General features: G+C 38.3%; 1 protein-coding gene across 1 annotated transcript; it reads right to left on the bottom strand.

The window, feature by feature from the left end:
• Positions 1 to 7,321: 7,321 nt before the first annotated feature.
• On the bottom strand, positions 7,322 to 20,840 carry LOC126817113 (ADP-ribose pyrophosphatase, mitochondrial). The gene is made up of 11 exons (XM_050543928.2): positions 20,827 to 20,840; positions 20,383 to 20,476; positions 19,362 to 19,476; positions 17,768 to 17,922; positions 16,497 to 16,591; positions 15,295 to 15,492; positions 14,651 to 14,759; positions 13,893 to 13,907; positions 10,356 to 10,499; positions 8,813 to 8,926; positions 7,322 to 7,827 (listed from the first exon to the last, which is right to left on the bottom strand). Exons 2-11 carry the CDS (start codon positions 20,464 to 20,466, stop codon positions 7,708 to 7,710), a joined length of 1,149 nt encoding a protein of 382 aa, XP_050399885.1. The 5' UTR covers positions 20,467 to 20,476; positions 20,827 to 20,840; the 3' UTR covers positions 7,322 to 7,707.
• Between the last annotated feature and the right edge of the window lie 3,919 nt (positions 20,841 to 24,759).

The raw sequence follows: 24,759 nt of genomic DNA, 5'->3' as shown, positions 1-24,759 counted from the left end.
CTTTTGTTTTGTTTGGGTTTTTTTAAAAATATATTTTGTGATTGTCTGCCCTAGACTATTCCTTTTGGAGCAGTTTCGGGACGGATGGAGTTCTATAACCGTTGATATCAATCCTTAATAAATTGCAATATGACAATACAAGTCTCGTAATGACAATACAACTTAAACATATTGTGTTTATGTTTTTGAATAGCGAAATAAAATGAAATGGGGTTTAACGTTCTACTGTTTTGCTCCTATTCCTAACGGGGCTAATGAAGATGGGCATACGCCATACAGTGTGCTATGAGGGAAATTTTGCTTGGACAGTGGCACTACAACCTACTCTTATATCAAATTCCAAATTTCAAGGGATCTTTTACGTGCACGCCAATGTGTACACAGAAACTCGTTTTTTCAGATCATGAAGTGAGAAATGATTCCTTTTGTTGAAATAAGAAAAATACAGTGAAAAATAGAAGGTAAAGGCCCGAAAATAGCCTTAAAACAGGTAAGTGGAGCAATATTTTCATATAGCAACTTTTAAATAAGCGTGGACAGGAATGACAGGACTGCTCTAAAAGGAACTGGCTCTAGACGGTGCATACAAAATGTTATATACTATTCAAAAAAAAGTAGGGGATATTTGATTTTGGGGGCATAATACTAAAATATGCAAATGACTACGAAAAAAGTCACTATAGAACCTAACAGAAGAAACATTTCCAGTTACATGTGACGCCCAAACGCACCAATAGCTACCGCATGGAATGCAGGTGATGCTTGGGATCATCATGGGGGTCCAACCCAAGATTTGCACGACTCTGACTTTGAATGTTACAGTCATTGTGGCATTGAATTCCAGGGTGGAAACATCAGTTTAATTGTTTTAGTGACCAGAAAACAAATTTTGATATGCGTCGGCTTACCCAAAATGAAAGGTTACGTGCCCTTGGCATGCTACAGATCGGCACAACACAGGCGGTTGTGGCGCGGACGATGAATGTTTCTCAGTCTGTCATAAGCAGGCTATGGTCCAGATAACGTGATACACAATCTGTACAGGACAGACCACGCTCAGGTCGACCAAGGGCGACAACTCAAGCCCAGGATCGATTTCTCCGTACCTTGGCCTTGAGAAATCGTGTCATCACAGCAAATCAGATCAGCGCTCGTCTTCAAACAGACACTGGTGTGAGAGTGAGTGGCCAGACGATTCGGAATCGACTGCATAGGGGTCACCTTCGCGCCCGACGTCCTCGCGTGATCCCTTGTTTGAGAGATCATCACATTCAGGCAAGACGTCGTTGGTGTAGGGATCGTCAACACTGGGATAATCGACGCTGGAGCAATGTGATGTTTTCAGATGAGTCAAGGTTCACTGTTGATTTTTTGGACAGACGTAGGAGGGTGTGGCGTCGTCGAAACGAGCGCTTCCAAGACGTTAACGTCATCAGACATGATCGATTTGGGGGTGGTTCTGTTATGGTGTGGGGAGGCATCACTGTTGCTGGAAGAACGGCTTTACATGTTGTTGCAGGGCGTGTTACAGGCCAGTACTACCGGGACAACATCTTGGCAGTCCATGTTGTGCCGTTCGCACGACGTCATGGCCGCCGTTTCATCTTCCAGGATGACAACGCAAGATGTCACAGGGCCAGGATCGTTACAGGTTACCTCCAACAACAGAACATCACCACATTACCTTGGCCAGCACTGAGTCCCGACCTCTCCCCCATCGAGCATGTCTGGGACATGCTTGGACAGAGGTTACGTCAACGTCAACAACGTCCTGCCAATGTCCAAGAACTTGCTGCTGCGTTGCAACAGGAATGGGACAATCTGGACCAAAATGACCTTAGACGTCTCATTAGGAGTATGCCACGTCGGATCAATGCTTGTTTGGCAAACAGAGGAGGATTTACCCGTTACTGACTTGGTTGTGATGCTGTGGTAACTTTGCTGTTTGACCCCGGGTATCATTTTACCCTTATAATGGTCAGTCTGTGGCTTACTTAGTCTAACGATCATTTGGAATAAATCGATGAATGTGAACTTCATTTCATTTTGTCATTTGTTTCTTCGTCAGTTTCATTAGGTGACTTTAATAACACTTACAAATCAAATATCCCCTACTTTTTTTGAATAGTATATGATAGAGAGATTCAATGAAAAGCGTATTCATTTTGCCAATTTCTTCGGGTGCCTCGGTAAGTTTTGTCCTGGCTTTAACCGGGTTTTGCAAAGTGTCGAGTCGTTCGGATGGAATGCAAAAAATGATATTTCCCAAGCGAAACATACAGGTTTTCAGTTAAAATATCCTTAAGGAAAGATGGACTTTTGTTCTCCCATTGTCGCATCGGAATTAGCAGTCTTTAGCAGTGGGAAGCAACCGGAGGACCTGGAGAAAACCCACGAGGTTGGACAGGCGACCTTACTCCTTGTCACGTACACACAATGGTGGAGTTCTTAAGAAGAGAGATGCAAAAGTAGCCAGTCCCAAGTCTAACAAACCAACCCCTAGACAATCGGGCCAAAATAAAGATACGAGGCAGCGGTAGTGCTACAGGAGAGGGGTCATATATATGGGACGTTTCGATCCGATTTTCGCAAAATTCAAACTCCCTATTTTTGATAAAAATATATTTGGACAGTTTTTTTAAGATTAAAATAAAAATTGTGACATCAATAGGGTCCAGAAGCACAAAAAGTGATTTTTCGTACAATCAGGGGTTATAATCCATGCAGTAACGGTCCAATACATGCCAAAATCGAAATGAGATAAGGCCTCTTTAATATACCAAAATGAAATGAAATGAAATGGGGTTTAAAGCCCTACTGTTCTGCTCCGAACTGGGATAATGAAAACGGGCATACGACATAGTGTGCTATGAGGGAAGTTTTGCCCGGACAGCGGTACTACGGCCTACTCGTATATCAAATTCTATCTGTCAAGGGATGTTGTACACGCACGCCGATGTACATGGGACCTTGGTTCCTCGAGAGTGTCCACAAACAAAGGTAAACGGACTGACAGACCGGGGCGACGGCATAATACGTCCACGTGAAAATGTGGGCGTATATTACATGAAGTGTGACAGGAGATCTATGGGTAACAATATCAAAACAACAACATTATATTATTTTATTTTAATATGACTAGGTCTATTAAATATCTCTGCCTATACAATATATAATACACAAATATACAAAATAACTTGGGTAAAAATACTAAAAACATTCAGCAGATGGTAGACATGGTTGACCCCTTTACATTACCCTACAATAACTGGTTTCTGAACCGTGCCAGGCACGCCAAATGTGGAACTCTTCACAGAAGAGTTAATTTCAGTCCCTATGCAAATTACTGGGATGAAAACAATTATTGCATTTGATTTAGTTTGGGAAGCCATTTGACAGAACTGTCAATGTTTGTGGGGGGGATAAAGGTCAAGGTTCATTAAGCGCATGCGCAGTAATCCGTACTGAGTACTGTTCTCAGACCGGATAGCGTTTACACCAATGACGTATATATACGTCATTGGTTTACGCTACGAAAATTTAACCATGTCATGTCTGGCAACGTGCGGAGACCACCTTACTTCAGTGGGCCTAATCGGCATGGTACTCAGTACGGCAGGCTTATGTTTGACCGGTTTACACTACAAAAAAGTACCCGTGCACACTTAAAATTTGTAATGTAAACGGGTTTAATGTTATGGTTTTATCTCTATGACATATATATATATATATATATATATATAATTTAGGTAAGGTAGTGATGGCGAGTCTGGCAATGAACAGCTTCTAGTCAGTTAATATCAATTTACCAGTATATTCTTGTAAATGTAACTGGGTAGAAATCAAGAGCTAAATATATCAATATACAAATATGCACAAACATGGACAGTTAGGTTAAATATCTTATTGTCCTTATTGACTTAATAAACAAACACATACATGAATATATAATACAGGTCATCCAGCAGCTACCCCCTTAATGTAACAAGCGGTTGCCATGCAAGATACGCCCACATTTTGCAAGAGATGGACAGAGAACAAGCTCAAAAAAAGAAGTGATTTTTTCGTACAATCAAGGGCCATAATTCAGGAAGTTACAATCCGATATGCATGAATATTGAAAGGAACCAAGATCTTTGTGTTATAAATATGTATTTCAAGTTTCATCAAAATCGGATCAAAACTGTGACCTCTATAGGGTCCACAACCATATTTTTATGCTATTTGAGAACGAACGGCGGCCATTTTGTCGGTCAATTTTGGGCCAATTTTCACAAAATTTGAAGTCAGTCATCCTTAGGGTGTAACGGTGACATAATAATACGTTTTTTTAAATCGGATAAAAATTATGACTTCTATAGGGTCCACAAGCTAAAAACGTGATTTTTCTTACAACGTGATTTTTCTTACAATCAGGGGCCATAATTCAGGAAGTTACTGTCCGATATGCGCAAATATCGAAAGGAACTGAGATCTTTGGGTTATAAACTTACATTTCAAGTTTCAACAAAATCGGATAAAAATTGTGACCTCCTAAGGGTCCACAAGCTAAAAACGTGATTTTTCGTACAAACAGGGGCCATAATCCATGAAGTTTCGATCCGGTACATGCCAATATCGAAAGCAGCCGAGATCTTTTGGGGATAAACCTATATTTCAAGTTTCGTCGAAATCGGATAAGAATTGTGACCGGACGGACAGGGGCGACGGCATAATACGTCCACATGAAAATGTGGGCGTATAAAAATAGGTCCTACTTTTCTTTAACATCGGGACCAATGAAGACGGGCACATGCCATACAGTGTGCTATGAGGGCAATTTTGCCCAGACAGTGGCAATAATTTCCGAATTATTGAATTCCAACTGTCAATGGTTCTTGTCCGTCTTCATTAGCCCAGTCAGGGGATTGGATGGCTGAATGGTTAGCGTGCGCGTGCTGTATCATAAAGTCTGTCATTGAGTCGACTGGCGTGGTTTCGAATCCCCGGTTGTACGTGGCAAGGAGTAGGGTCGCCTGTCCAACCTCTTGGGTTTTCTCCGGGTCCTCCGGTTTCCTCCCACTGCTAAAGACCCCTACTCGCAAGCGAATTATGTAAATAAAATTTAACCATATGTTAGTCCCGAAATGACCTAGTTTGTGTCGAGTGGACGTTAAACCCCATTTCTCTCTCTCTCTCATTAGCCCAGTCAGAGCAGGAGGATGTAAAACCCCTTATATATTTTATTTCATTTTGTTTACATATACCTGGAACAATTATACTTTTATTAGATATATTGATACGGTCATCAGATGACCTAATATTAGTTTGAGACATTTATCACCCGGAGTTTAAAATAATGAAAATTATATTATGAGAGAGAGAGCTGGGGTTTAACGTCCACTCAACACAAACTAGGTCCTTTTGAGACTAACATATGGTTTATTTATTTTTTTTATAATTTCAATAATTCACTTGCGCGTAGGAGTCTTTAGCAGTGGGAGGAAACCAGAGGACCCGAGGACAACCAACGAGATTGGACAGGCGACCCTACTCCTTGTCATGTACAACCGGATAATCAAAACCACGTTAGTTCACTCAATGACAGGCTTTATGATACAGCGTGCACATGCTAACCATTTGGTCATCCAAACCCTCTATATTAGGAGCAAGATAGACATAAGCATGTAGATTAAAATCTTACAAATATAAAAACATGGGGAATTAATTCATGAGCAATATAGACATTAGAATGTAGATTAAAACCCTACATATATAAAACATGGGGAATTAATTTATGAGCACAACAGATTAAAACCCTATATCAGGGTCGTAACTAGCTCTGAGCAACGAGGGGGGCAGGAAGTGTTGGCACATACAACCGTGGAATCAAAACCATGCCAGTTGACTCAATGACGCCCTAACCAATCGGCCATCCAACCCTCCCCATTTATTAAATATTTTCATTTTCAGATAATTCCTTTACCACTTAAAAAGGGCTGCATATGACTTATTTTTATTTTAAAAATACCACACCGCACACACTAATGTTTTACCCTGGTTACAGGAATTAAATCAGTAAAAACTTTGAATAAATCCAGAAATACACATCCATGATAAATGTTACTGGACAATCATAAATCATACTGGATAATCATGACATAAATATAGTCCCTTGAACCTTGAAATGTGATGCTTATGAACTTTGACAAAATAAAAACACGAAATAAAAACCATCCTCCCGCATCAAATTTTAGGTAAGTATTGTCTGAGACCCAATGTAATTTCGGGACTAACACATGGTTCAATTTTATTTCAATAATTCGCTTGCGCATAGGGGTCTTTAGCAGTGGGAGGAAACCGGAGGACCTGGAGAAAACCCATGAGGCTGGACAGGCGACCCTACTGCTTGTCACGTACAATCTACCAAAATGACCAAATCAGTACGTTGCCATCAGTGAACATATCCCTGATCTGATTTTCATCATACCATTTTTGTCTCAACTCAAATCTCGACAAATAAACGAGACATTCCAGAAAGCATGGTAGTTCATGATCACCCTACAAGTTTTTGATTATAACCAGATTTTCAGCTTTGCTTACAGTTTGATGTGGTTGGTTAAACAAGACTAGTATCATCTCTTCATGATTGGTTAAAATTCAAGTATGATATATTTCCAGCCAATCAGATAGCTTTAGTCTATTTTCTTGGTTAAATGGCTTCGTTTAATACATTTATAGGAAATGAAATGTCCTACTGTTTTGCTCTGAAGGGCATACACCATACAGTGTGCTATGAGGGAAATTTTGCCTGAGCAGCGGAGCAATGACCTATTCGTATATCGAATTCCTACTGCCAAGGGATTTTTTACGTGCACGCCAATGCATACACAGAACCTCGGTTTTCCGTCTCATCCGAACAACTAGATAGCTGTTCTTGTCAGACCCTCCATCCTGCACCACTGACAAGGGGAAACCACGCCAGAAAAACATTTATAGGAATATATAGTAACCCTATATAGATTACATTCTATATGTTAAACTTTAAATATGGTAACACTTCAAGAGTTTTACGTAATATCAGATGTAGATGAGCATCATATAAATATCATTATGTCATAAATGAAAGTAAAAATAAAAGTAGAGCAAACATTACAATGAACAAATTTCATCTGGTATTCTAAGAAGAATACGGGTAAAATACAGGTAGATACAGGTCAATACAAGCAGATACACGTAAATACAAGTAAATACAGGTTAATGCAAGTAGATACAGGTAGATACAAGTACATGTACATACAGGTAAATACAGGTAAATTTCTTACCTCATGCACAACACCTGTTGTACTAAAACATTTATTACATGAATTTGAATGAATTTTATATAAATAATTACAACAATAACAAAATATACAAAGGGACGGAATTGATGGAGTTGACGTTAAATCTTAGATGTGTTTCAGGTGTTCATCTGTTGTCCACTAGTTACATCTTGGTCTTCCAGGTGGAACCCACTGCTAGTTTTCAAGCACTTGGTAAAGATGGGTTACTACAGTCATTTTACTGGATAATCAAGACACTATATATGCTAATCAAGGTGAAGGCCTTTGTGGTATTGGCACAAATTTTCTTTAAAGATAATCTGACATTTTGGTTTAGTTGAGAGAAATTCAATTCTCCTACATGGCACTGATGGTTGTATTTTATCCAGTATGGCGGTTTACTCATCTAGAAGAAAGCCTTATATTTTTCAGCAATTAAACTTAGAAATTCTCTGTGGTTGCCCCAGAATGGTATTGATGATTTGGGTATAATCCACGCTGCCATATCAACCGATTTATCACCTGCCTGTAAAATATAAATTATTCTCTTGTTGAAATCAAATAAAATGGGGTTTAACATGGTCCTAAATTTCTACAACACCAACTGGTCTAATGAAGACAGGCATACCCCATGTAGTGTGCTATGAGAGAGATTTTAACATCCACTAGACACAAACTAGGTCATTTTGGGACTAACATATGGTTCAATTTTATTTTAATAATTCGCTTGTGCATAGGGGTCTTTAGCAGTGGGAAGAAACCGGAAGACCCAGAGAAAATCCATGAGGTTGGACAGGCGATGCTACTCCTTGTCATGTACAACTGGGCAATCAAAACCACACCAGATGACGCTACCCATTTGGCCATCCATCCCCCCAACCACCCCTGACATTTAATGCTTTCATTTTGTTAGCTGTTGCCAAGGCATCACACCAACCAACACCAACCTTACTGTCCAAAATCTTGATGACAGGGACTATGCCAGTTGGAGTGACACAGTCTTGATGTCAAGGACTATCTAACTACAAGCCCCTCCCAATCCTCTTTCCCTACGACCAGAGGAAATGAAATGGGGTTTAACGTCCTACTTCGACTGGGTTAATGAAGACGGGCATACGCCATGCTGTGCGTTATGAGAGAAATTTTGACCGGACAGCGGCACTATGACCTACTCTTGTATCGAATTCCAACTGCCAAGGGATCTTTTACATGCATGTCAGTATGTACATATACTTCAAGCACCTTTATTTATTTTTCTAATGCTTTAAAAAAATGTTCTAGAATTTAATTTGCAGAACTGATGTCATCCCTATCAGTGATTGTAGCAGCCTTGCAAATATTCACTGCTGATCAGTGTGCTATAGTGCATGTAAGAAAGTTATTATACACGTTGGTCGAAGACCTAGATCTTGAGGCTCCAATTCCAAGTAGTTTAGAGAAACTTTAACCTGAGTAACGGCTGACTTTAAACCTTGCTAGACACAGTTTTAGTTAAGTGAGAGTTATCTTACCATAATTTTAAGATTATCGACAATAGATCCATCATCGTCATGGAAATTAATTAAACGAGATTCTGTCCAGGCATTATCAGTATTACGTCTGTCATCAGCATAACCCTCAAATAACTGGAAATAAACAAATTATATAGAGACACAGAGAGAGAAAGAGAGAGAGAAATGGGGTTTAACGTCCACTCGACACATACCAGGTCATTTCGGGACTAACATATGATTCAATTCTATTTCGATAATTTGCTTGTGCTTAGGGACTTTAGCAGGGGGATGATACCAGAGGACCCACAGAAAGCCCACGAGGTTGGGCAGGCGACACTACCCCTTGTCCCTACAACCGGGGTATAACAGTGCCTCGGCTCATGCTTTTGGGACTAACATATGCATGGTTCAATCTTACTTCAATAATTGTCTTGTGAGTAGGGGTCTTCAGCATTGAGAGGAAACTAGAGGACCAGCAGAAAACCAATGAAATGAAATGGGGTTTAACGTCCTACTGTTTTGCTCCGAGCTGGGCTAATGAGAGAGAGAGAGAGAATGGGGTTTAACGTCCACTCGACACAAACTAGGTCATTTCGGGACTAACATATGGTTTAATTTTATTTCAATAATTCGCTTGCGCGTAGGGGTCTTTAGCAGTGGGAGGAAACCGGAGGACCCGGAGAAAACCCACGAGGTTGTACAGGCGACCCTACTCCTTGTCACGTACAACCGGGGATTCGAAACCACGCCAGTTGACTCAATGACAGGCTTTATGATACAGCACGCACGTGCTAACCATTCGGCCATCCAACCCCCCCTGGGTTAATGAAGACGGGCATACGCCATACAGTGTGCTATGAGAGAAATTTTGCCCGAATAGCTGCACTATGGCCTACTCTTATATCGAATTCCAATTGTCAAGGGATCTTTAACGTGCACGCCAATGTGCACACGGGACCTCAGTTTTTCGTCCCATCCGAACAACAAGACAGCTGTCCTTGTCAGGCCCTCCGTCCTGCATCACTGACATGGGGGAACTACGGCGGAAAATCTGGATGAACTTTCTCGGCCAATGCAGGGATCGAACACCCAACCTCCAGGCTAGCGAGCCAGCGTCTTACCCACTGTGATCCCCCACTCAATGACAGACCTTATGATCTAAAGTGTACACATTAGACCGTTTCAACCACTCCACCACTCCCTTCTATTAAGACCCCTTTTATCTGATTAAAATACTGATCTATATTTCGTTTCATTTTTTTTTTATACTTTCGAAGATCTGACCGTTTGTAGTAAAAGGTTGGTCAGAGGTCGTACAAATAGCTTTTGATCAATCAGCAGAGATGTTTTTAGTGGTTTAGTCGACATAGCAGATGGTTTCATTGGTTATTCCCTCACATCATCCAGAACGCAGGTTATATAACAACTCTTCCAGATCCTAGTGTAGTCAAGACAAATAAAACGAAATTTTGAACTATAAAAAAACGAAACGAAATAGGATCTGTGTTTTAATCAGATTGTATTAAGACACACAACAAACAAATTAAGTCATTAAACGTACCACTTGTCCTTTGGTTGCTAATCTGTGTAAAAGTTCTTCAATTACTTTCTTTTCTTCAACCGACTTCATCGAATATCCCAGCGCTTCATCGGCAAAAACTTTTATTAGAGAATCATACATGTTGATTTGTGGACTTGCAAACCCCTGGGAGAAAAAAATTATCAATGAGATCATTATTATAGGTACGTCAAACGAAAAAAAAGGACCGGCCCACATCCATATGATTCCTTAAAGTGGTTAAAATGGGTCGAAAATAAAATTGTTGACTTCACTGGAAACAAAATGAAATGAAGGTTTAAAGTTCTACTGTTCTGCTCTGATTGGGCTAATGAAGACGGGCATACGCAATACAGTGTGCTCTGAGAGAAATTTTGCCTGGGCAGCAGCACTATCGCCTACTCTTATACTTATATTGAATTACAACTTCCAAGGGATCTTTTACGTGCACACCAATGTGTACACATGACCTCTGTTTTTTTTTATCCCATCAGAACGACTTAATAAGAAAAAGTGAGAGAGAGAATGAGAGAGAGAGAGAGAGAGAGAATGAGAGAGAGAGAGAGAGAGAGAGAGAGGAGGAAATGAAATGAAATGGGGTTTAACGTCCTACTGTTCTGCTCCTATACTGGGCTAATGAAGACGGGCATACGCCATACAGTGTGCTATGAGGGAAATTTTGCCCGGGCAGCGGCACTATCGCCTACTCTTATATCGAATTCCAACTGCCAATGGATCTTTTACGTGCATTCTAATGTATACACGGGACCTCGGTTTTTCGTCTCATCCGAAGGACTAGACAGCTGTCCTTGTCAGACCCTCTGTTCTGCACCACTGACAAGGGGAAACCACGTCGGAAAATCCAGATGAACTTTCTCGGCCAATGCAGGGATCGAACACCCGACCTCCAGGCTAGCGAGCCAGCGTCTTAACCACCTAGCCACCGTGGCTCCGAGAGAGAGGAGGATACCATTAGATTCTATATGATTTGTTTTGTGTGAGGACAATCTGTCTTGAACATTTTACAGCCATGATTGCGATATAGATGGGTTTTTTTGTGTTCCACCCTCGACACAGTATGCATGTCCAGCATCAACCCGTTTGAAGGCCAAAAATTAAACTAGAATAAATGATTCAAAATGTTTTTAATGTTTTAAAAAATTATTTCTAATCATTTAATGTTATCACTAATAGAAATAAAATTTCAAAGGGTCCAATTTCAACATTTTGTTTTAACGTAAATCCAGATGGTTTAGCTCCTTTAACATCACAATCATCTGTATTCTCACATTTAAACAAGAGCCCACTCAACACAAACTAGGTCATTTCGAGACTAACATATGGTTCAATTTTATTTCAATAATTCGCTTGTGCGTAGGGGTCTTTAGCAGTGGGAGGAAACCGGAGGACCTGGAGAAAACCCACGAGGTTGGACAGACGACCCTACTCCTTGTAACGTACAACCGGGGAATCAAAACCATGCCAGTTGACTAAATGACAAGCCTTATGATATAACGCACGTGCATTAACCATTTGGCCATCCAACCACCTGCTAAATGTTTACAAGGTTATAGGTTAATATACAACAGATATATATAGGTCAACATGTATACAGGTCAATATGTATATAGGTCAACATGTATATATAGGTTTAACATGCATTATGTAAGAACTAAATTATGCCTATTGCAGGTCTTTCTTTAGGCCTGAAATGTTATGTATCTTATTAACTAAGACATTTATTAAACATACAGTATGCAAGAGCTAAATCTGCCTATTGCAGGTCTTTCTTTAGGCCTGAAATGTTTTCTAAATTACTAATTAGACATTAAATAACTTATCCAGAAAATAATCAACTCTTGATGCCAATGGATTCTTGCAATATTTTCCAGATTTTAATACATTTTGTGAAGGATAGTTTAACGTAAAAATGGATAATCGAGACTTTGTTATCATAACCACGTCAGTAAGGACGACCAAGACTAGCCTAAATTTCAATGGCTAATATCTCGGTTCAGAGAGAAGCAATTTGATAGAAATTTTCAGCATATTTTGTTTTCATCATTCTTTTTTTTAACTATTATAGTGAGAACTGTCAGCTCTTTATCTAATCTTACCCAATACCTCTTTTAATATACCAAAATGAAATGGGGTTTAACGTCACACAGCATGCTATGAAGGACATTTTATCCGGACACCTACACTACCGTCGAATTCCAACTGCCAAGGGATCTTTACGTGCATGTCAAAGTGTACACAGGATTTCAATATTTCGTCCCATCCAAACGACTATCAATCGTCCCTTTCCATGCACTCTGGCCTGCGTAATTGACAAGGGGAAACCGTGACAGAAAATCCCAATGAACTTTCTCCGCCAATGCAGGGATCGAGAGAGAGAGAAATGGGGTTTAACGTCCACTCAACACAAACTAGGTCATTTCGGGACTAACATATGGTTTAATTTTATTTCAATAATTCGCTTGCACATAGGGTTCTTTAGCAGTGGGAGGAAATCGGAGGACCCGGAGAAAACCAACGAGGTTGGACAGGCGACCCTACTTCTTGTCACGTACAACCGGGGAATCAAAACCACACCAGTTGACTCAATGACAGACTTTATGGTACAGCGCACACGTGCTAACCATTCAGCCATCCACCCACCCTGCAGGGATCGAACATGCGATCTCCAGACTAGCGATCCAATATCTTACCCTCTGAACCACCATGGCTCCCAGTTAATATACAACAACGGTGTGCTATGATGCGAAAGTTTGCCCTGACAGCGATGTTCCTGCTTAGTCTTTGTTCAATTCCAACTAAAAATGTGTACATCAATTTATATGTGAAACGATTTATCGGCCCATCTGAATGACTGGACGCCACCAGACCCATCCTCTTCGTAACCACTGACAAGTGGGACCCACCGCGCCCGCCAACCCCCATGTTACTGAAGCAACGACTGCGAGTTTGACAACATCTTGACGTTGCTAGATTACTTCACAATTCCCAGAGGTTGTGTCATTGTGATCTCCACGGAAACCTTGACATTGAACGAACCTTGAATTTTGCAACTTGATTATCCTTGGTAGAAATTTTAGCTTGAAAGCGCGAGACTTGGTTTTCGCAACAATCAAGGAATCTTATAGGCTCACAAGCTTGGCTTGTACCCAATCGAAATTAGTGCCGAAATAGGCCGAGTATTGTGAAGGCCTTGATAAGATGTACGTAGTTAAAGCGAGATTAAGCCTTCTATTGAAGATAGCCAACCCCTAGGTTAGAGTTGACAGATCTTGAACCTAAGCTCCATGACAAAAATCTTGATGCACTTTCTCGGCCAAAACATGGATTGAACCCGACACTCCTTGGTTAGTAAGCCAGGGCCTTACTTCCAAACAAGGCCCAGGATTTAAACAACAATGAAACTGATTAGAAAATTTAAACAACAAAGGTTAATGGTTAACAAAAACTGTAAGTGTTATCGTGTGTTCCGACTACATATAATCTAAAAAAATACATGCAATATTTAAACATCAATTTTACCTCTCTCAGAAAATCCTAAAATCAAATTTAACGAAACAGTAAAATTTGTATGTCAATTTAATCTCATATTTTTTTTTATAGAACATCCCAAAAAAACATACACTTTGCCGATAGATAATTTAAATTGAATTGAACAGATTTGAATTTTATACTCTCAATACCATGAGTAGTGAAGTAATCTTGCTGACATTACATCAGTTATTAGGACCAACAAAACTGAAATTGGTGTCAATTCTTGTTATTCTAAACTAACACGACAGAGAGCTATGGGGTTTAACGTCCACTCGACACAAACTAGGTCATTTCAGGACTAACATATGCTTCTGTTATTACAATAATTCGCTTGTGCATAGGGGTCTTTAGCAGTAGGAGGAAACCGGAGGACCCGCAGAACAACCACGAGGCTGGACAGGCGACCCTACTACTTGTCACGTACAACTGGGGAATCAAAACCATGCCAGTTGACTCAATGACAGACTTTATGATTCAATGTGCACGCGCTAACCATTTGGCCAGCCAACCCCCTTCTGAACTTACAAATGAGCTCAAATAAAAATTGTGTCAAGTAAGCCTGTGTTGAAACAGTTTTCACGAATCCACATCCAAGCAACCCTAATCATGGTCAAATAGGCACGACAAACGGGGAATCAAAACTACGCCACTTGACTCAATGACAGCCCTTATGATTCAACACGCACATGCTAACCATTCAGCAATCCAACCCCCCGTATAAAAGGTATGAAGTCAAAAGAACTTACTCCGGGTATAGCCCACTGTTTGGAACTATCGGAACGTCTGATGGCAATGAATTCTAACAATGGCCGACCATCTTCCTCATCCACATGTCCATCTTCATCTTTCTTCCATCTTTAAAAAAAAAAGAAAAATAATTATAAAATAAATTAACAGACATTATATATAAGAAATGAAATGTGGTTTACCAGCTAGAAAGTCATTCCATTATCGCTGACCGTACAAACTATCAACTTTATCACCAAATGATTTTAACTTAGTTGCTGGTATAGAGAGAGAGAAAGAGAAATGGGGTTTAAAGTCCACGCGACACAAACTAGGTCATTTCGGGACTAACTTATGGTTCCATTTTATTTCAATAATTCGCTTGTGCATAGGGGTCTTTAGCAGTGGGAGGAAACTGGAGGACCCAGAGAAAACCCACGAGGTTGGACAGGCGACCCTAATCCTTGTCACGTACAACCGGGGATTCGAAACCACGCCAGTCGACTCAATGACAGACTTTATGATACAGCGCGCGCACGCTAACCATTCAGCCATCCAACCCCCCAAGATACGAAGGAGCTGAATCACACTAAGACTGATAGACCAAAGATAAGATTTGAAATTTGATCCAGGCCTCTAACGAGATCCCAGCCGTCTGACCTACCTACTAACAACACAATCAATAGTGTAATTCGGTCCCCATCTTCCTAAATCACCTCGACCAATCAGACCTGTTCGTCCACGCGGATTTAACGGCACACCATTTTTAACTTCGTAGTCGTGACCACACAAACTACGTCTATCACATTTAAAGTTTTCATCATATGCATTGAACTGGAACTTCTGAATTTCTTCTACAGAACTGGAAAAACAAATAAGGACATTTTCATAAGTGAAAAGTTAATCGAGAGAGAGAGAGAGAGAGAGAGAGAGAGAGAGAGAGTTTGACCTCCACTTGACACAAAGTAGATCATTTCCAGACTAACATATTGTTCAAGTCTTTAGCAGTGGGAAGAAACCGGAGGACCATGAGAAAAACCACGAGATTGGACAGGCGACCCTACTCCTTGTCACCTTCAAGAAGGGATTCGAAGCCACACTACTTGATTCAATGACAGACCTTATGATACAACATGCATAGTTGCATACTTAAAGTAGCTAAGTCTCTAAATCAATATCATCCAAAATCTTCAACATTGAAAACACGATTTATTTGTCAAATTAAATCAACATTCATGTTGTGATCTTACCGGAAAAGGATGGGCTTTTGATATCCAATATTTAAGACAAAATAAACATTTTACCATTGGTACACGAATCGTGTACCATAATGCGCTTCAGCCCCAGTTGTATCAAGAGACTCGAGGGACAAGGCTAGACACATTATTACAATCCTTACAAGGATTAAGGCTAGACACATTGCACCAAATCAAACGGCGTATGTAGACTCGAATAACCAGACGCTAGAAATTTGCACTCGCTTGAGACTGCTGGCTTATTTCGCCGAACATAACTGATTTGAAATTGGAGTAAAAACGGAAACCATTGAATGTAAATCAGTTTATATACATTCATATTACAGTATTATATGCGTTGCGACCCACTTTTGTCAATTTCTAGGTCCCAAATGTTAGCGATTTAGCTCCTTTAACCATCCCTCCCCCCCCCCCCACTTATAAATGAAAAAGCAATTAATATAGTTATTCTTAAAGAAGCATTACCAGTATAATGTAAGAACCAAGCCTGTTGCGGGTCTTTTTTTCTGGCTTCAAATTTTATATTTGCCGTCTCCTCTCCCACCCCTAACCCTCCACCCTAAATTCATAACCTGTAAAAAATGCGACTCTGTATAAAAATACAACTTACACTTCTAAAAGATCCACTGTATCAGCGTAAGGCTTTGTGTTGGTTAATATTTTAGGATGTGTATACTTCGGCGGATTGTAGAACGGAACTTTGATCTTAAATAATAGTGAAAAAATTGCATTTATAATTTATTATAAAAATAATAAAAACAAATATTGAAACGGTTTCCCACTAATTGCTTGATAAGGAATTTGAAGGATTCTTCTCATCCAAGGAAACCAGGACATTCTAGTCTAGTGACTAGTCCTTCAGATAAGGCAAAAAAAGCAGTCCTGTGTACACACTGGTGTGCACATAAAAGAACCCTTGATAGTTGGAGATGATATGGAGTAGGCCGTAGCACCATTGTCCAGGTCAAATTTTACTCACAGCACAATACATGGCGTATGCCCGTCTTCATTAGCCCAGTCGGTACAGAAAAGTACGACATTAATAAATATATTACCACATTTCCATGTGGGCGTATAGAAAGTATACACTCCACTTATATAATTTCCACCCATCAAACATCACCATGTTTAAAGGACGATATCAATTTACCACCTATATGGACTACAACACTTCATTCATCTTGTGACGATATCACAATAGTTTACATTTATATAATCAACTTATCACCCATAACACATGACCATATTTAAATGTAAATGACGATATTACAATTGTTAACATATATAATCAACTTACCACCCATAACACATGACCATCTTTAAATGTAAATGACAATATCACAATAGTTAACATATATAATCAACTTACCACCCATAACACATGACCATCTTTAAATGTAAATGAAGATATTACAATAGTTAACATATATAATCAACTTACCACCCATAACACATGACCATCTTTAAATGTAACTTACAATACCATAATAGTTAACATATATAATCACGTCAGGAGTCAAAAGACCGACGTATGACCCTATGAAGTCCGACATTTGATTAACCAATCAGCATTGATGTTACTAGTGGATTACCCACAGTTCCGTGAAAAACACGTATATAGCTTGCCGTAACAGACCGTTTCATTGGCTTATCCATGACATCATTCAGAACACGAGTTAAATAACAACTCTTCCAGATCCAAGTGTAGTAAAGACAAGTAAAACGAAATTTTGAACTATTAAAACGAAACGAAATAGGATCTGTGTTTTAACCAGATTGACGATATCACAATGTATACAAAACACTTACCACCTACAAAACATGACCATCTTTAAACGTAACTTACAATATCACAATAGTTAACATATATAATCAACTTACCGCCCATAAGACTTCATCATCATTTAATTGTGTTCTCTGTATTCCAGTGTCACAATATTTAGAGTTTCGACATGTAACATGAAGTTTAAAATTATCAGTAAAAAAATGTCTCAACTGAGCATTTCTCAATTCTTTTTTACGTTTACGGCGAAGTTCTGAAAAAGAAAAAAAAAACTGTCATGAAATGAAAGTGGCTGAATTTTTCAGACAATATATTTCCCATGGCTTAAACATACATTATGGATAATCGAGACTATGTTTTTTATCGTACCGACTTTATTAATGATGATTGAGGCCTTCAATCGCTAATTTCTCGGTTCAGAGTGGATCAATTTGACTGAAACTTTCATCTTAATATTATCTAATTTTTAACAATTATAGTGAGAACTGCCAGCTCTTTATCTAATCTCCTAAAATGCCCCTTTAATCCAATAGTTCTCAAATTTAACATTTGACATTTAAGAAAATAAAATCAGAAAACCAATGTTTATATCAGTCAGATCTGCAAAGCTAGGATGCTGAATGTTGTGAAATTTGTAAAAACTGAGCAGAATTGAACATCTTTTGGACTGATATTCTTTGCAGATAATAACAAAAATCCTTCATATGACCATCAGAGACTTCAAATAACTTTTAAAATACATTTGTTTAAAAATTACATTATGTAAGATTTAGATAAAGAGCTGACCATTCTTACTATAATATTTCGAAAATAGATAATGTAAAATGAATTTATTGAAAATTTCATTCATTTACTTCATTACGAGCGAAGAATATTAGCTTTTGAATGTTTGACAAGATGTGTGCATTAATTGCAACCACTGCACTGGTTGTTCGAAGCTTAGCCTTGCTTCACCATTTTTAGATTAAATCAAAATACGGCTGAACCGTTCTAATCTACTATAATCGGAGATATTATATGATACCGAGAGTTGATTATGGTCTGGATGGGTTAATTAAGGTCTAATTAATAATTTACATAACATTTCAGGCCTAAAGAAAGACCTGCAATAGCCAGATTTAGCTCTTGCATAATGTACAGTATATTTAACAATTAATTACAAGTACACATGTTGCTAAGATGAGAATTATATCAAAAAGCAGCGATAGAATTCATGTTGTTTTAGTTGTAAATTGAAAAGAGAGGAGACACACACAAAATAGGTCATTTCGAGACTAACATGAGTAACATGGTTTAATGGTCTTTCAATCAATTGCTTGCACGTAGGTGTCTTTAGCAGTGGGAGGAAACCGAAGGACTCAGAGAAAATCCACAAGGATGAACATGCAACCCTACTCCTTGTTACACACAAGTGGGGAATCGAAACCACTCCACTTAACACAATGACAGACCTTATGATGCAATGAGCATGTGTTAACCATTCAGCCATCCAACCCCCCTTGCTAAGTGTTGCAAATTGAAGCCAGAAACAAAAAGTTTAAACTTTGCACCAAATAGCAATGCTTTTAAATTACCGGTATAAGTATTTTGATTGCTCCTATGTTTTACTGTAAGTCGAAGAATTAAATTTCTTCTTTCTGTCGACGCATGCTTAAATCTCTAGTATTTAAATTAAATTAAGATCTCACTCACCTTTCTCCAGGAATTTTTCAGCATCACATAATTGAGGTCGAGGTTTTTCCGCTGCCAGTTTATTATCTTCTAAAGATGACATAATCCAATCTAAAGCTTTGTATGTGCTCGCCATCTGATACAGAAAATAAAAATAAATGAATTAAAATTTAAACATACATTATGCAAGTGCTAAATCTACCTATTGTAGGTCTTTCATTAGGCTTGAAATGTTATCAAAATTATTAATTAGAGATTTATTAACATGAAAAGACCTTAGTCAACTCTCGATGGCATCGCTAGCCTGCGATCTTTAGTGGATTATGATCCGATTTACTTCATAACTTTCCTTCACGATTTAATGATTAAATGGATAATCGAGACTATGATTTTTGTCGTACCGACTTTAGTAATGATTATCAAGGCTAGGCGGAAGTTTCAATCGCTTAGTTCTCGGTTCATAGTGGATCAATTTGACTGAAATTTTCAGCAAATCGCCTTTACATTATCTAGTTTTTAACTATTACAGTGAGAACTGCCAACTCGTTACCGAATCTCCCATAATGTATCTTTAATGTCTTCCTTTTGGTCATCAACTGAGCTAATAAAAACAGGCACATGCCTTGCTATGAGATAAATGTTCTCGCTATAGCATACTCTTATTTTGAATTCCAATCGTGAATGGAATCTTTATTAATGATATGCAAGGGACTTTCAGTTTCAATCTGACTAAAATACAGATCTATATTTTGTTTCTTTTTTTTATACTTTCGATGGCCTACACTAAATGAAGATCTGACCAGTTATAGTGGAAGGTCACGTTAGAGGTCATAAGAGCAGCTTTTGTTCCTATGACGTCAGACATTTGATTAACCAATCAGCGTTGATGTTTCTAGTGGTTTACCCACATTTCCGTACATCGTATGCCAAGAACTCACTGTAACAGACCGTTTCATTGGCTAATCCCTCACTTCAACCAGAACGCTGTTAATATAACAACTGTGTTTTAATCAGATTGCATGTTATATAAAATTATATCAACCTGTTGTTCCACAAGCTGTACCCTGTTGTCTAGTGGACTCGATTGCTGCTCACCATCTTGATATTCAACAGCCCTTGAACTCATATTCTCCAATCTAAATAAAACCAAACAGAAATTTTCTTTAATATTTTATTTGTCAACACTTCCAATTTGTTTGTGACCGATATACGTTAACTTTAATTTTCTGATGTATAGAGTTTCTCCCTGCCATAGTTTTATAGAAAGAGAGAAATGGGGTTTAACGTCCACTCAACGCAAACTAGGTCATTTCGGGACTAACACATGGTTCAATTTTATTTCAATAATTCGCTTGCGTAAGGGTCTTTAGCTGTGGGAGGAAACCGGAGGACCCAGAGAAAACGACAGACCTTATGATACAGCGCGCATGCGCTAACCATTCAGCCATCCAACCACCCTCCATAGTTTTATTATTAATGTACGAACCTTTCTAGTATAGTTTTATAACAATGGGGTTTAACGTACTACTCTAAACTGGGCTAATGAAGACGGGCATACGGCCTACTCTTATATCGAATTCCAACTGTCAAGGGATCTTTTGAGTGCATGTCAATGTGTACATGGGACCTCAGTTTTTCATCCCATCCGAACGACTAGCCAGCTGTTCTTGTCAGGCCCTCCGTCCTGCATCACTGACAAGGGTGAACCACGCCATAAAATCTGGATGAACTTTCTCAACCAATGCAGGGATCGAACACATGTTCAAGATGGAGATATGGTGTACTGGCTAAAGACTTGTGAGGCTGACCTTAAAAATATCTTATAAATATATTTATCGACCCATCCAAGTCAGGCCCTCCATCCTGCATCACTGACAAGAGGGAACCATGCCGGAAAATCTGGATGAACTTTCTCAGCCAAAGTTTTATAACGATGTACAAACCTTTCTAGTATAGTTTTATAACGATGTACAAACCTTTCTAGTAAGGTTTTATAACGATGTACAAACCTTTCTAATATAGTTATATAACGATGTACGAACCTTTCTAGTATAGTTTTATAACGTTGATGTATAGAATCAACAGAGTCGCGTTTATTTGCGTTACAATAATTCTCTGCTATAACATTCTCCCATTGGACTATCTGTCTCTCTTCTTGTTTACTGTCATATTTCTTTCCTGAACAAATCAAATTATTTTTATCAATTAAAGATGCATTGTCTAACTAAGATTCAGTTAAAGGGCTGATAGTTCTCACTATAATAGTTCAAAAATAGATAATATAAAACAAATTTATTGAAAATTTCAACAAGTGTTGGAAGATGTAGCGCAGCAACCGCGGTACTGGACAAACAAGACTAAGTCTTGATAACACATTTTACCGTTAATTTTTCAAATTTTGCTGGCGTTCTTAACCATTTATATCTCTGTCATCCATGGATCTAGAGAGTTGATTTTTGGCATGTAATGTTAATAAATGTCTAAATAATAGATAATATAACATTTGAAGCTAAAATAAAGACCAGCAATAGGCAGATTTAGCCCTAATGTATCATTTATTTCTTTTTTCATAGATTTAACATTTTCATTATCTTAAAGAAAAAGCCAACAGCGAGGCTGATTTCCCCCGCGGAAATCCCCAAATAAATAGATGACACATATTAATTAATCGCACATCATTTTTTTTCAAAAGTATCGAGCAATTAAACTGATTATCGACTATACACTAAGTTTCATCACTCTCTATCAGATAGAATCAAAGTTATCTTGTCCCAAACCATCGACCAAAGAAATTGCTTATCTCTGCTTAGCTTTAGCTCGATATGTTAAACATTGAACTCAAGTCAAGACGAACATCTACATCAAGTTTAAACAGTCTACCTCAATTAGAAGCAGAGTTGTTATGTTCCAAGGTCTTGACCAATCAAAATGCTTATTGCTCCTTAGCCTAAGCAGACAATTCTCATCATCGAACTTAGTCATGGTATTGATGTAATGAATTATACACCAAGTTTCATCACTCTCACTTAATTAGAACTAAAGTTATCGTGTCCCAAAGCTTCAACCAATCAAATTGCTTATCTCTACTTAACATAAGCAGAAAATGCTCAATATCGAACTTAGTCAAGGTATTGATGTAATGAAACTATACACCAAGTTTCATCACTCTCACTTAATTGGAACTAAAGTTATCGTGTCCCAAAGCATCAACCAATCAAATTGCTTATCTCTACTTACCCTAAGCAGAAAATGCTCATCTTCACACTCCATCAAGGCATTGACCTAATAAACACCTACACCATGTTTGAACATTTTAGCTCAATTAGAAGGGGAGTTATTGTGTTCCAAAGTCTCGGCCAATCAAATTGCTTATTGCTCTTCTTACCCTGAGCAGAAAATGCTCATTATCGAACTTAGTCAAGGAATTGATGTAATGAAACTATACTCCAAGTTTCATCACTCTCACTTAATTAGAACTAAAGTTATCATGTCCCAAAGCATCAACCAATCAAATTGCTTATCTCTGCTTTCTCTAAGCAGAAAATGCTCATCTTCGAACTCCATCAAGGCATTGACCTAATCAACACATACACCAAGTTTGAACATTCTAGCCCAATTAGGAAGGAGAGTTATTGTGTCCCAAAAAGTGCGACGGACGGACAGACAGACAGACGGACGAACCCATTTTAATAGTCCTCTGCTTTCTTCGAAAGGCCGAGGACAAAAAATGACCAAGATTGATGGGTGCATATTTTTGTAGACCACAGTCTATTTTATTCTATAATAGATGAAATGTAGATGGTTTTTAACTACAAATTAACCTTGTAAAATAATTTATTATGACCAATAAAGTAATGCACTTATATAACCACTGTAAACCAGGTATCATTTAATCTTGTGTATTTAGCACTAATTTCTTTCACATTCGTTCAATATCAAACCTAGCGAGTATCATAGGCGTACGGGGAAATATTTTACTGGGGGGGGGCCGTGGTGGTTGGTGCCCCAAAAATGTAGTTAGGTTCTTAGTATGTTACATAATAATCATAATATCTCTTTTGCGATGAATAAGTTCTTAATTTCTAAATCATCAATAAAAGAGAACTAAATTTTATTTACTTGTAATATACACAACTAAAAACAGTTGTTTATGTAACTGTAATTTGTGGCTTACTGTACTCCAAACAATAGAGGGTTCGAGTCTTAAGATTTCTATTTAATTGCCTAACTATAGACACTCTGAATTTAAATTCGCTGTAAATTGGACGCATTCAAGAACACAATATTTTTTTATACAACTTTTACAAAGTACAATTGTGTGCCCAAATTTTCCCAGCATTTGGTGCCTAAAATGGGGGGGCTGCCGCCCCCCCCCCCCCCCAGCTCGTAAGCCAATGGCGAGTATATCAATAGAATTGAAATGAAATGGGAATTAACGTTCTACTTTTCTGCACCGACTGGGCTAATGAAGACTGATTATTCAAAAAAAAACTTTGTCCAAAATTCTTCATATATTTTTCAATATCCACATTGGTATAAATGTACTTCTCACAAAAAGTTTCTTTAAAAAACAAAATGTAAAACTTACTAAAATCTGATCCTTTTTTCGTTGTTTTACAACATTGCCCTTTAAGAACTTTATATAACAAGTAGACATGCACAATTATAATAGCGGGAGGAGGTAGGAAGGGTCGGGAATAATATTCGTGGACAAGTTGATAGCGTTGAAAATACCAATGGAGATCAGTGTTGTCTTGTATTTTCTGGAAAGTGTAGCTGTTTTAAGAAAATAAAAAGACAAATGACGAAAAAAAACAAAAAAACACAGAGATATAAATATGGGTAATCTTGTTAAATTAAAATCAATATTAAGGTGATTAAGTCTGCATACTCGAGGCCGCGAAATTCTAAAGGGGGCATCATTCTAGAACAGAAGGCTATGGACAACGAATATCGATATGGATCAGCCTCTCATGACCACAATGCTTCACACCAAATTTGAAAGAAATTTCTCATGAACTGTAGTCTTTATCACGTTCTCAAGCCAATTGCTAACTGACTGACCTAAAGATAGTTTACAATCTTGCAATAACAAGAGGCAATAACTCGACAAGTCCCAAAAACTGTGATCTGCAGAGTATTTACAAGGATTATGAACGAACAAACAGATGTGATGACTGGGTGAAATATCGGCGGGGTGACAATCAGCTGGGCGTATAATAAAACGGTAATTGTGATTTTAATTTAACAAGACGTAATTTAAAGATCCTTTATATATTTTTCAATATGGCAGGTTTCTAAGCTTCTAAGATATGTAATTAAAAACTAATATATAGAAGCTATAAATGAAATGAAATGGGGTTAAACGTCCTATTGTTCTGCTCAGACAGGTATAGAAGCTATAGATACAGGTATTATA

This window comes from Patella vulgata, chromosome 4 (assembly GCF_932274485.2).
Source record: "Patella vulgata chromosome 4, xgPatVulg1.2, whole genome shotgun sequence".
NCBI classification, from domain to species: domain Eukaryota; kingdom Metazoa; phylum Mollusca; class Gastropoda; family Patellidae; genus Patella; species Patella vulgata.
This window is presented reverse-complemented; position numbering and strand designations above follow the sequence as displayed.

Bases quoted from the DNA above. Each gene is read 5' to 3' on its own strand.
- LOC126817113 (XM_050543928.2), bottom strand. From the start codon at position 20,466: ATGAGTTCAAGGGCTGTTGAATATCAAGATGGTGAGCAGCAATCGAGT. The intron at 17,923-19,361 runs GTGAGTGAGATC...TTTCTTTTTCAG, and splicing joins TGAAAAATTCCTGGAGAAAG to AACTTCGCCGTAAACGTAAA. The intron at 8,927-10,355 runs GTACGTTTAATG...GTTTATTTCCAG, and splicing joins TAGCAACCAAAGGACAAGTG to TTATTTGAGGGTTATGCTGA.